At 39.5% G+C, this 13,703-nt stretch overlaps 1 protein-coding gene across 3 annotated transcripts in view; it reads left to right on the top strand.

The window, feature by feature from the left end:
• LOC146780128 (diacylglycerol O-acyltransferase 2-like) overlaps positions 1-13,703 on the top strand; it is a 156,577-nt gene that overhangs the window by 46,605 nt on the left and 96,269 nt on the right. For all 3 annotated transcript variants that reach the window (XM_085638132.1, XM_085638133.1, XM_085638134.1), the window contains exon 5: positions 3,054-3,258. In XM_085638132.1, coding sequence (XP_085494258.1) covers positions 3,054-3,258 — 205 coding nt within the window. The remainder of the gene's footprint in view (positions 1-3,053; positions 3,259-13,703) is intronic.

Here is a 13,703-nt window from a genome sequence, read left to right as displayed (position 1 = left end):
CAGCTTGTTTTACCGGAATGCAATCTTATATTATAAATTAGGTGAAAAAGAACCACACAAGGTATTTATAAAAATATGTATTTATTATATAATACTCTCTAACACATACAAATATCTCCTACCCAGAGATATACACAATGCACACAATACTGTGCATAGAAATCAAGTAGAGAGCAAGAAATACACAGTGGACCCCAGGGGGGGACCAAACCATATACTAAGAAAGTGGTATAAGAACCACAATTCGGGTCAAGACAATGTCGAGAGGACATGCTGGGGACCCAAACACCACCCAAGGTGAGTGACTAGGAACCCCATGGAGAGAGTGTGCAGTGTGGGAATACGACTGCATGCTCCGTACAAGTCAACATGTAAGTCGCGGTTGGAGTTTTAAAGATTAAGGGTGCTTCACATTGGACCCTGAAGAAACCCCGTGGGAGACAGAAGGTTGGAGAGACACACCACCCGTGGATACCCTAGTACCCATGTTACCTACACCAGGGAAGCCGGTATATAGGTGTGAAGTGCTGTCGGAAACCGCTGTCGAACCCAATAGAGGACTTCAGGAAAGTGCTGCTGCTGAAGAAGGAGAAAGTGTCCGATGGAATCCGAAGGTGGATTCTAGTTGAGAGGCACCTGCAAGCAGAGTGGAGAGAGTCTATAACACTCAGGAGTGACCAGAACATCTGGAAGATGAATGACAACCAATGTCTGGAGTTACAGGAGAGTTGACAAGGACCTTGGCTCTGCTGCTGTGAGGACCAGGCGACGCTGAGGAAGACCAGGAGCCATGCATAAGCTGTCCCACATTGGATGTCAAGTACTGAGTGTCTGGTGGGAGCACCAACAAGCCTTGGAAAATGCAACCAATGCGGAAGACGAAGAAGGTGCAATGTCGGGACCAGCAAGGCCCAGAGGCCTCATCACAAGCAGCAGAGTCAGGGCAGGCCCGAGCAATCAGGGGAGCCCAAAAAAGCAAAGATGACCCTAAACAGGACCCACAGGCTCGAGGTACTGGAGTCGCAAGAGAACCTTGAGCAGCTCGTGAAAAGATGCAGGCCACGGTGCAAGTGATGCGATGTGGACAAAGATGTTGGTCACTGGAGATGCTTGAGGTTAGGGCTACTTGGAGCCCAAAGATCTTGGTGGATAGAAGCCAACAAGCCTTTGCAGCTGGAAGTCGACGCATTGCACAGGGGTTCGGTTCCTGCGGCTCCCACGAAGGATACTGGCCTCAAACTTGGTGAGAGGGCAGGGCAGGCCACCAGAGCTGTGGAGAACCACCACCTGTGTTGTAGAACCTTTCAGAGTCTGTAGGAGCTCAGGATCAGCAGACCGGCCAGCTTAGTTGCGGTGCCTGTGAATGCAGGGAAGTGACTCCTTCACTTCAAGGGAATTTCCTTCAGGTGTCTTTGATGCCCACAGGCCATGGAAGGTTCCTGTATGGTGCACAGGTACAGGCGATGCAGCAGACTGGAAGGGAGACAAAATCAGGCCCAAACAAAGTCCAGCGAAGTCCAGTGTCCCCACACAGTAGAAGAAGCAGTGGTGTCTGAATTGAATCTAGTCGCACGACGAATCTAGAGACCCACCCACAGGAAAGCCATTAAGTACCCTAAAAAAAGGGTCGGTACAATTCAGGTGACCCTCCCAGGGGTGGGTCTGATTAGGGGGGAGGTTACTCCCATGTCCTTTGTCAAGTTTCGCGCCAGAGCGGGAGTCAGCGGCTCCCAGAGCTGGTTTGAACTGGACTATGCATGGGGACACCAAATGTGCCCCTCATGCAGACTGAGTGGCACTGGCAAGCTCACCCACCCGGCCCCAATACACTAAATCCTGTCTGAGAGGTGGTCACACCTCCCTGTGACAGGATGCCTATTGTTCTGCCTTTCCCTGCTCAAGCTTGGCTCAGCAGCATGAGGGCAGAATCGTGTCTCTGGGTAGCAGCAACCATTTTGTGCTGTCAGGGGCTAGAAGGTTGGTATAGGGAACACTGAGAGCCTAACGGAGCGCAATTGCAGTGCTTGGAATAATATCTCCCACACTGTTTACGGCTACAGAATAAACGAGAGGCGCCTGAGCTAAAAGGGAAACGATATATACATGAAAGCTGTACCAGAAGTGAGAGCACACAGGAAGTAAAAACACTAGAAATAAGAGGAAGTGAGATACACAAGATATGCAAGCAGTGAAACAGGCTAGAAGGGAACTGAGAGAATTATGTTAGCTGTGTACAAAGTAAAACACAAGTGCAGCACAGGAAGAGAGAGAGATAATACAGGTAGGTCATTGATTCATTCCCCCCCCCTCTTTTCAGTACAGAGGCAGAGAGCAGACACTGTTATCCCCACTGAGTGACAGACAGACTACTCCCTAATCTATACACGAAATGTCAAGTGCAAGCCCATTTCCATACCTGGGAGTGAAATCCCACCTCAGTTTACACAGTGTGACAGGCTCACTAAAATATACACAGATGATGATAGTCCCACCCTATTGGTAGTTCAGAAAATTGTACATGCCCAGCACATTTATTGATCAAATTACTACATTCCTACAAAATCTAGAATAGAAAATGTACAACATGTTATCAGTTTACGTCAACACATTGTACAGATCAAAATGGTATTTTCACTGCGGGTCTCTAGAGGGAAATTACTGATCTGTCTGTGTGATGCATGCAGGAAGCACAGGAGTTAGCTCACTCCTGCTTGCAGAATACCACTTTTACATTTTTGAGCTTTCACTTAAGAAATCAGTGCATTTTGGGAGTTGTAGTGTTCTTTGGCAAGTGAACAGCTTGGGCTAGCGCACCTAATGATAATGGCTTCAACAGAGAAGCACATGACTGGTTTATAATAATCGAGATGCATTGAATAGTCTGGCAAATTTCAGAATGAAAGTATTGTTTTGTTAACTCAATAAATATACATCCAACACTCAAATTCCTATGAACTCTGACAAGTCCACCAACCAACCAGGTTTCTGGCTGTTGTACACCGGTATTCACTTTGACCATCCATTTCTCTGAGTGTCCTTGTTTTTTGCTTCAGACCATAAAAACTGCAGATCTGAGCCCGGACAGAAACTACATCTTCGGCTGCCACCCGCACGGCATCGTCTGCGCTGGTGCCTTCTATAGCTTTGCATCCAACTCCACGGGGTTCCCTCAGATCTTTCCAGGGATAAAACCAACTTTCGCTGTCCTGGCTGGCCTTTTCCGCTTACCTGTGTACAGAGACTACATCATGTTGGCAGGTAAGCCACACAGAGTTGTCAAGTTTGTGGTGGAGAGGATGTAGTGTTACTCCAGGGATGATGATTTTGCCACTCGGAAACCAGGTTCGAGTCCTCGTGGAGCACATCAATGTTAGTTGGCTGAATACCAAGTCTCTCTGCCCTTTATCTCACTCTTGCAGGATCCTGCTTTCTCCCTTTGTTACAGATATTCAAATGATCTCTTCCTTTGTCTTTCTGAATTGAGTGTTTTTCCTATCTCTTGCTCTCTGATTCGGAAAAATAAGTGCCGGTCCCCAAAAATTAGTGCCAGTGGCTCACGATCAGCAACCACTGGCTCAAATTAAGCACTGTATGTCGGTGTACATTAAGATAGAGATATAGAATGTGGCAATGACGTCGCCAAGCTGTGTGCTTGTATGGTCTGGTTTGGCAGCACAGCTGTTTCCAGACCTCATGTGATCCACAGAAAAAGAGCTTTAGAAGCACTCCTGAGAGAGGGAATAGCGATCAAACCAAATGTTGATTTTCTTAAGGAAGTCATTTGATTGGGCAGAAGTTGTGTGCTGTCACCGAAAAAGAGTGCTTGCTTTGCAATTTTTATCTAGTGGAAATCTTATGCTGCATGATTGAGATGATTATGGGGTGAGGCTATAGGCTTGATCTATTTGGCACTGAAAGCTAATGCAAAAAAGGTAGATCAGACTTAATTATTGTGAAAATTATATGTTAAAGCCAGTAGGCATTTAAGAGTTTATTGTTGTAGTGCTATTTGTGTTATTACAGCCTGTGGACAGGTATATCATATATATATATATATTCACTGTAAAAAACAAAGGTTTCAGGGGCGTTATAGTTAGGAATTGGCATTTAAAAAACCTTAGAAAATGTGAAACGCTTACGATGGAACGATGAAATTAGTATTAACATCAAGAAGGAATGCTTGTCTTTCACATTAGGAGGCCTCCACCCCATAGTTTCTCATATCACTGATTGGTCATATTTTTGCTATCATCTGTTAAACCTTTTTCTATCGCATTCGCATTCTCATACTACTATTTGTAGCTCTCAGTTTTTTATATCAAGTCAAACCATGAAATTAAAAAAGACCAGAAATACTGCTTTGCGGGCAATTAGGAGGCATCCAGAATCCAATGACTGTTTGGTCAACTATAAAATCGCTCAGAATAACTATAGACAGGCATCTAAACAAGACAAACGACTTCATCTTGATCAATTTTGGGGTAAACTTCTTTGGGAAAGCAAAAACCGTAATTCAAGAAAATTTTGGGCTTTACTGAACAAACAACTCAACGGAACAACCAGACAGGGGAGTGCAAACATTGCTGAGGCAGAATGGGTTAATTTTCTGACCGACCACTTTAAGGCCATTGAAGGTGCAGACTTTTCAGTAACAAACACCTCCTTTACGTCTAAAGATGGGTCTTTGGAGAACCAGGATAACACCCAAGAGCTGACGCAGCCCCAATGTGAGTTGATTCTCGTTACTCAAGCAAGGCTGGTCAAAATATTATCAAAAGCGAGAGCGGATGGAGCACCAGGCCCAAATGGCCTGCCACAGGCCCTGTTCAAAGCAAATGTTACGTATTGGGCACAACAATTAGCAACCCTCTTTAGATCTGTGCTGAGTTGGTCAACTATACCAGACTCATGGCGAGGGGCAGTAATTCACCCAATATATAAGTCCGGCGCCCATTCGTCCCCTAACAACTATAGGTTGATAGCCTTACTGGACAATGAGGCAAAGTAATTCGCGAGCATTTTGCTTGAAGAATTGAGTGCCTGGGCGAACCAAAAAGGCTTGATTCCAAAAAACCAAAAGGGCTTTACTGTAAATTCAGGCACTTCGTCTAATTTATTGGCATTATCAGTACTTATCGACAAATCGCTTATTTCATCAAAGCTGGTCTTCTGTTGTTTTGTTGATTTTAAAGCTGCCTTTAACCGGGTCCCTAGGGAGGCACTTTGGGCAAAGTTAATGAAATGGGGTATCCCGGTCAAACTACTGGAGGCCATTGTTCAACTATATTCCAGCACCTGGTTTCAAGTTAAGCTTGGCACTGGCACACATCTGTCTCGAAAAATTCTAACAACACGAGGAGTGAAACAGGGGTGTGTGCCAAACGCAAGCATGCATGGGCAGTTATTAACTCTTATCAGTTGGCATCACCACGTCATCATATATGCCCTGCACATACTCTTTGTATTTAAAATTGCGATTTATGGCATTTAGACTGGGGGAATGGCACTTGCTGAAACATTTACCTATCTGGCGTTGCTTGTCAATTAACCAACAGTGCAGGGGTTGTGGGGCCTCGGTGGAATCTATGGAGCATGTTACATGCCACTGCCCCGCTCTCCTGACTCAGCGTAGACTAAAATTGAGGCCAGAATGGAACAGACTGGGAGCTCGGACCTGCAGGCAGGCAATCATTGCGGCTTTGAACCCAGAGAATACAGTTTTAAACATAAGTTTTACTATTTTTATTCATCATGTATATCGTAAATTTAATCAGCAAATTGCAGGCCCGGCATCAACTTTAAAAAGAGTCACAGGTGTCTAAAACAAAAACTGTAGACCAACAAGACTTCATTCTGGTCTCTCCTGTGCTCTCAACACCTTCAATATCAGGGTATGTGACCCCGATGATATTTATCGGCACTGCTACCTGATGGCTGTTTTAATGAAACGTTTACATTCTCTGGGTTTTCTTATAACTTCGGGCTCCCATCTTAGTCTCTGACAGTAACACTCATTTCTTTGTCACATCATTAACACTCTGCCGCTATACATTTAAATTTTTTTTTTTTTTCTTCTTTTACAATTCTTGGCCATTTTAATCATCTTTTTTATACATGTGTGGTGTGTATGTTCTGCTTTTATGATTATATTTTTTAAATCAAATAAAGTATTTCAAGAACCCACTGAAAAAACCATAGGTTTCAGGGGCGTTATAGTTAGCTGGACATTTCCCTCGTACAAAACCCTAGAAATTCCCGTTATAGTTAGTTCAGCTAATTGTAACTCGCGCCCCCACAATGCACTGCTTATGACGTCACATATTACATCACTCACGACATGGTCAGTGACATCACTGATGACATCACTGATGACATCACTGATGACATCTCAAATGACATCACTGATGACATCACTGATGACATCATCCAGTGAGTATGTGTTTCTGAACAGTTTTAATATGTTTAATATATATAGGGAAAGGCCTGTTGAAGAATAAGTGGGTGTACAAGTGTGTGAATGGATGATTTTCTAGGTGCGTAACTGACTCTATAAGTGAGTCATTAAATGTATCTTACTGCAGACTAGTGACTAAACTGTGTGAATGTCTGTATGTGTCTGTCTGTTGGTGTATAAGTGGCTGCATGGTTTGGTGAATAGCTATATGAGTGTCTATATGGGTTATTGATTGGTCTGAGTATCTGTATGGGTGTCGGAGTGTTTGTGTGGGTAGGGTGTGTGTGACTCTGTGACTAGATGTGTGAGTGGGTGATTCAGTGGGTGCATGGTTTTAAGAGTGGATCTGTGATGAACTGTATGGTTGAGTGAGTGTATGTATGGGTGTATTAGGGATTGAATGTATATCTCAGTGGTACATTTGTGACTAACTACATATGTGAAATGCAGTATATATGCGTGTAAGAGTATATAAGTGGGTATATGTGAGAGTGTGTGATTGTGAGAGTGACTGTATGGATGAGTGTGTGCTTGTATCAATGATTGTATAAGAGCGTAAAAATGTGGTACTATTTTTATGAGTAAGTGAACTTGAGTGTGTATAACTGCATAGGTGAGTAAATGGGAGTGTGATTATTTGCATGACTGACTAGGTGTGAGAGTACCTCTATGGATGATTGGTGGTGTGTGAGTGTCTATATAGCTGTATAAATGCATATGATAGTCTTGTATGGAGTGACTGTAAGTATGAGTGACTGTACAGGTGAATGAGTGGAGGTGTATGTAGACCTAAGAGTTAATAAGTGGGTATGTAGTTATTGGTATTGGAGTATCTATGGTTTTGAGAATGGAAGTCTGAAATTTTGAGTCGGTGTATCAAAGGTTATATTAGGGTGTGAGAAGATGCGGTAATTTATCACATGGATGACGTCATCAGTGATGTCGTCAGTGATGTCACTGACCATGTCATGAGTGATGTAATATGTGACGTCATCAGCAGTGCATTGCGGGGGCGCGAGTTATAGTTAGCTGAACTAACTATAACAGGGGGATTTCTAGGGTTTTGTACGACGGAAATGTCCAGCTAACTATAACGCCCCTGAAACCTATGGTTTTTTCAGTGAATTTCTAAGGTTTTTTAAATGCCAATTCCTAACTCTAACGCCCCTGAAACCTTTGGTTTTTTCAGTGAATGTCAAAGGTTTGTTAAATGCCAATTCCTAACTATAACATGCATGAAACCTATGTTTTTTTCAGTGAATTTCAAAGGTTTTTTAAATGCTAATTCGTATCTTTAACTTATCTCTGAAGATGTCATGTTTGATGATTTTGATTGGATTTGTATATTTTTCAAATTCAGTGTGTCAAATTCATTAATTTTGTTTTTTTTATAGACTTTATCACCATTTTTTAAACTTATTTTTTCAATTAATTCTTTTAAAAATTAAAAAATATTATTTGAAGTTAATTGCTTTTCCAAACATATTTTTTTGTATTTTTCAAAATATTATTTGAACTATATGTACAAAACTTTATGTTATATATATTTTTTTTAATGTTTTTGGATCCGCGCACCCTAAGCGCACCGTTCACGATTCCTACGCATTAGCGTCCGCGCATGGTATGCGTCGGGTACGTGGTCAGTACGCGATCGCTATGCGACCGGTACACCACTCCCAGTCTATACGCGACACGTTCGATGTTTACGCGCTTCCGCGATGCGTCATCTGCGTCTATGACGCGGTAGGTGCGCGGATCCCACAAAGTATTTAACATTTAAAAAAACATATATATGTATTTCATGTGAATATTAATTGAAGACAAACTCTAAACTAGTCTTAAAACTAATATATTTTTACATCTAATCCTATAATTTTTTTTAATTCAATATCGCGGATGCGCGCTGGGTGCGTGCTCCGTAAGCGTGCGGTGCGCGGATCCCATGTGACCTCCAAAAAAAGAGATTTGATTGGTTCATTACACTTCCTCTTCTAACTACTGAAAGACCCCACCCATTTCAATCATTCTTCTTTGAGCTTCTTTAGAGGAACATCTCATCTAGAAGAAACTTTTTGGGGAAGATTTCCACAGCTGCAATTTTTCTCACAACAATGGCTTCTGCACAACAACCAACATCTGAATCAGACCTTTCGTCAGATGAGGAATTTGTTGTGGAACCTCCACGCCCAGAAAGATACACCTCTGTGGTGTGAAAAATGTTTTCCTTCCCAGAAGGTCAAAACAAAATTAACTCCACTAAAGTGACATGCAAAATATGTCAAAAAAATACTCTTGTGGGACGGCGAGTATGCTAAAACACCTGAAGACTCTGCATCCCGTGAACCTGGCCAGGCAGGAATGCAGAAGACTCCGACAGCAGCCTCAGCCAGCAGTGGCAAGCACTTCTGCATCAACTTCTGCAGCATCACCATCAACCAGTCACCCGGACATACGTCCTGAATTTGGTAAACTGAAAATAAGTTGCATTAAGTGCAACAAACTGCTATGTTACGGCGAGCAGTCAATTGACCTTATCTGCCGAGCACAGCAAAATCACAAGTGCTAAACTTGTGTTTATTATTTTTTGGGAGAAGTTAACTGTTTTGTTCCTCTTGTTGTCTTTTTTTCCTTTTGAAAAAAACAAAAAAATAACAAAATTGTTCCAAAAAGTACAAAAAAATTAAAAAACAAAAAAGAAGAAAAAAAAAGTTCTTATAAGAACTAACTTTCCTGGTTTAAAAAAAGAACCAAATTTCTTTGTTAGTGTGTGAAAGATTAGATGAATGTATGAGTAGTACACAATTGACTGAATGAATGCATTAGTAGCGTATGGTGAATGTATAAGTGCAGAACTATGAGGAAGTGCTGCAGCATCACACAGTAACCTCTTTAACTGCAGTGTGCTGTAGTTCTTCCGAAGCACAGGGATGCAACATATCTACATAAATATATTGCAAGTCTATGCTTCTCTCTGCACGGCTGCTTAAACTGCAGCCACGTAGTGACACAGGCACCCTTGCACCATAGTGCAAGGATATCTGTGTCATGTGCTGTTTGTTATTCTGCAGGAAAACACACCTTCCTGCACAAAAACAATCAGAAAATGCATTTTTCTCCTTTAATGTAGGCTGAACATTTCAACATGCATTGAAGAAATAAAAATGTGGATAAATGAAAACAATTTTCCTTGTTGTGCTTTCCTACACCAATTTTAGAATGGTACAGCATTCACACACATATCGAGATTTATGATTTCTGATAAATCTAGACATATGTCTTGTTCTATGAGAATTCAGTGGAATCATGCACAACAACACTTATAGAACACCCTATCAACTCAAAGTGGTCTGCATGATGAGATTGTATTTACATGGAGTATAAAAAGTGCACAGAGTGCCATTTCCTCTCTTTCTAAATATGAAACACTATCTTACACAATAACTATTTTACAAAAACTGTCATATTTCCGTTTTTAAAATTCGTAGTGAATGATAAAAGTAAGCACAGAGTTTTGTCTGCAAAGATGTTCAAAGAAGAATGATTGAAATGATTGCAGTGCTTCAATAGCTAAAAAGGTGAAATATTATGAACCCCTCAAATCTCTTTTTTTGCAGGTCACATGATATCTGATTAAGGTCAGATTTCAAAAATACATAAACAGAGTGTTTTTAGAAACGTGTTTCAACTTTGTAGCTTCTTGCAGGCCTCTTCATTCTGCATATTCAGACTTAGTTAAACTTACCTTTACAGTAATATGAATAAAAAATGGTATTCATTTTTTGCTGCTTTTCAATCTAATATAAATTGTTAAAAATTGCTTATTTTAAATTTTGGATCTGTGCAAGAAGAGAAAAAAAAAATTATTACATATAATAATACATTTTTTACAACACAACATAATGTCCACAAAGTAATTTCTTTGCCTTTTTTTTTAATCAATTCTGTTTATTAAACATAAAAATAAACAAAGGTCATGCGATACAGATATTCGGTTGGCACATGTACAGGGAACAGAATCTGCCCAGGCGTTAGTGAGTTTCATTTCGCTAAAAGAGTCACATCTCCAGTACATGCATTTGGTTTCAGTTCATCAAGTGGTCGTCAAGGGAGGGTATAATAGGAGGTTCACATATATCGCCCCGGTTCTTTGCCTTTTTTGCTGTTCTCAGAGTATATTGAATTTCACTAGAAATAGTGATTTCAATAGTACTCATCACTTAACAGCGGGCAAAAAAAAAAAAAACAATCAGAAAGATTGTTACAAAAAACCCAACATACTATTCTCAGTAAAATACCAGAAAATACAAATCATACATATATGAAATGCTTACAGATTACAACATTTTATAACTTTAACTTATAAAAACTGTAAATGTTGCCGCATTAAAATAATCACCGAACAAATGACCACCAAAAAGTCCATAATTCAAAAAAATACCTTTCCTTGAGGCCAAATGGTATTTTAGCACTTCTTCTTTATGTAAATTGTCCAATGGTAGTCCTATTAAATTATAATAATAAATTCCTCAGAGAGTGAATTATTTTCCTAAAACTTTGGCTTTAAAAATATTAGGTTGGAATTTGGTAATTCACTAGGCAAACGTTGTTTGAAAACCAACTGGGCATCATTACAAAGTGTCCAGCCTTTGTCACATTTTAGATAGGCAGTGTAATGCCCAGATGTGGTGGAAGGACCATCATGGAAAATTATTGCAATTGCTACAAAAGTCCTTCCTGATATTGATAGTTGTGCTGCTACAAATTGTTTTATTAAAGTATGCAATTTTCTTCCGTCAGCTGTACAATGTTGAATCATTAAAATTATGTATTCTCCATATTTTCTTAAAAATAATGTGGATAACATTTCTGATTTACAATGGCTACACTCCATGTTTTGAATTGCACCTTTCACTAATTTATTGAAAGACACTGATTTACAGTCTGGTAATGTTAAATACAGAAATCTCTCAGTGTCTACATTGGTGGTACATGTATACATGCAATTTTCACAATAATATTCCCATTTGTAAGAAAGGCCAAAAATATTTTCTATTTCTACATCTTCATTTTCAAAAATTGTAAGCATATACATTAAAAATTCCTGAGCATCTTGTTGGATATTTTGTGTAAATTGTGTAGAACCAAAACACACATCCAAAAGATTACGAACATCTGAAACAGATTGTATTTTACTTCTATCTGTTGTCAATTTTTCATAAACAGAATGCAACAGAGAACAAAATCTTTTTTGCCGATTCTGCATAATATGTGCTTGCAAACCTTCCAGATAAAAAACAACATTAACCACTACATTAGCATAGCAGTTGACACCAGAACTATTTTCAAAATGATAACCAACAATCTCTTCAACAGTGTCCAATTTCTTTTTACCTGCAATCACAACATTATCTTCTTCTTTTCTTTTCTTGATACCTTGAGAGCAGATATTCTCTAACCTTCTTTTTCGACCAACCATACGCTTTTCAAATACAGGATATTGACCTAAATTTGGAGCATACACCCTTCTTAACCTATTATACTCTTTTAAACAGTTTGCATCTGCAGTAACCTTTGTCTCATAAAAATCAATCAAAAACAAACCAGATAATTTTCTGGCTCGCGACAAAGCAACATATGCCATACCCTCTTTAAATAAGTAGATCCAATGTTCACCAATGCACTGTCTACACTTAATCCTTGAGATTTATGAATAGTCACTGCATATGCCAAAGAAAATGGAAATTGTTTCCTACGGACATATAAATCTTTAACAAGCAAAAAACGAACTGAACAACGACCGATTTCTTTAACTTCATCAATCTGATCAAATTTAAATTTTTAAAAATTCAATTCCTTCTTTTTTCTGATAATTCACAAAATCCACCACTTTGCCCATTGCACCATTAACTAAACCTTTCTCTACATCCAAATTACGCCTTAAAATTACTCGACAGTTTACACACACATACAGTGTCTTTTCCAAACCAGCAGTTTTAGATATTTTTTTTTCTAAACAATCTAGTTTTGATTTCAACTTACCCGTCAAAATAATAGTGATTCCTTCATGTAGTATTTTATCGATGGCTTCCATTTTCACAATTTCTTCATTTTCCAATTTTAATAATTCTTCGTAGAATATTGAACACTCACGCAGTGTCGGCATTAAGCAAATCACTGACTTTTTTTTAGCAATTTCCACGTACACTTTTGCAGCAACTGCATTTTCATTTGGAAAGACATTGCAAAGTAATCGACTCTCCAAAGCTTCTTTCCCTTTTTTTGATAGAATTCCAATTCTTATATCTTTAAGAATAGTTCCATATTCAGCATCATTTGCCTGTTGCATATTTGTTGTTAGTTCCTTGTATTCAAAATTACTCCAAATGTTCACATTACCAACATTGCCAAGAGACTTTCTGGTATCTTCATGGGCAAGTGTTTTAAATACCGGTTGTCCTTTTACCGGTGTCAGTTGCAGTAGATCTCCAAAAACTATGACGTGTTTTCCTCCAAATAACACGTCATACTCTGTTTTAAGAATTTGCTGCATTTTTAAGTGCACAAAGGCAAGCATCAAGTTTGAAACCATGCTCACCTCATCAATAATGAGAAGTTTCATTTTCTTCAGCACTCTTGAAACTTCACAACAAGCTTCTCCAGATAGCTTGTGGTATTCCAATTTGTGCTCATGCTCTACTGGCAGCATTAGTAAACGATGTAAAGTAATTCCTTTAATGTTATGTGCTGCCAACCCAGTTGGAGCAGTGACAACACAAGACAAATGTGACTCAGTTTTTTTTTGCAGATAACTTGTAATTACTTTAATTAAGAAACTCTTTCCTGTTCCAGCTTGACCACTCACATACATTCGGATAGGTTGAAATGATGTACATGAGCATCCTTTCTTTTCATGAAGTAATCCATGGTCAATCTGCTCTTTCACTTGCTGATATATTTCTTTCTGTTCAAAATGTAGTTGCTCTTCCAAGTTTCCTAACTGTATTGCATCTTCTTGTGCTTGATACATTGCTGTTTCCACCTCATTCATTGCAATCGCTGCTTCATTTTCAACAATTGGTTGTCCTAGTGGAGCTTGACTCAGTACAGCAGAACTTTGACTGTCTTGAGAACTGTCTCTAGCAATCTCAGCTGCAATTGTAGCTTCTTGATCAATTTCATCATTCAACATTTTCACATAATTTGCAAAAGCACTACATTGTATGCTATCTTTACAAGCATTAAATGAATC

This window comes from Triturus cristatus, chromosome 12 (assembly GCF_964204655.1).
Source record: "Triturus cristatus chromosome 12, aTriCri1.1, whole genome shotgun sequence".
Classification (NCBI taxonomy): Eukaryota; Metazoa; Chordata; class Amphibia; order Caudata; family Salamandridae; genus Triturus; species Triturus cristatus.
The sequence above is the reverse complement of the archived record's forward strand: the minus strand, read 5'-3'. Positions and strand labels throughout refer to the sequence as shown.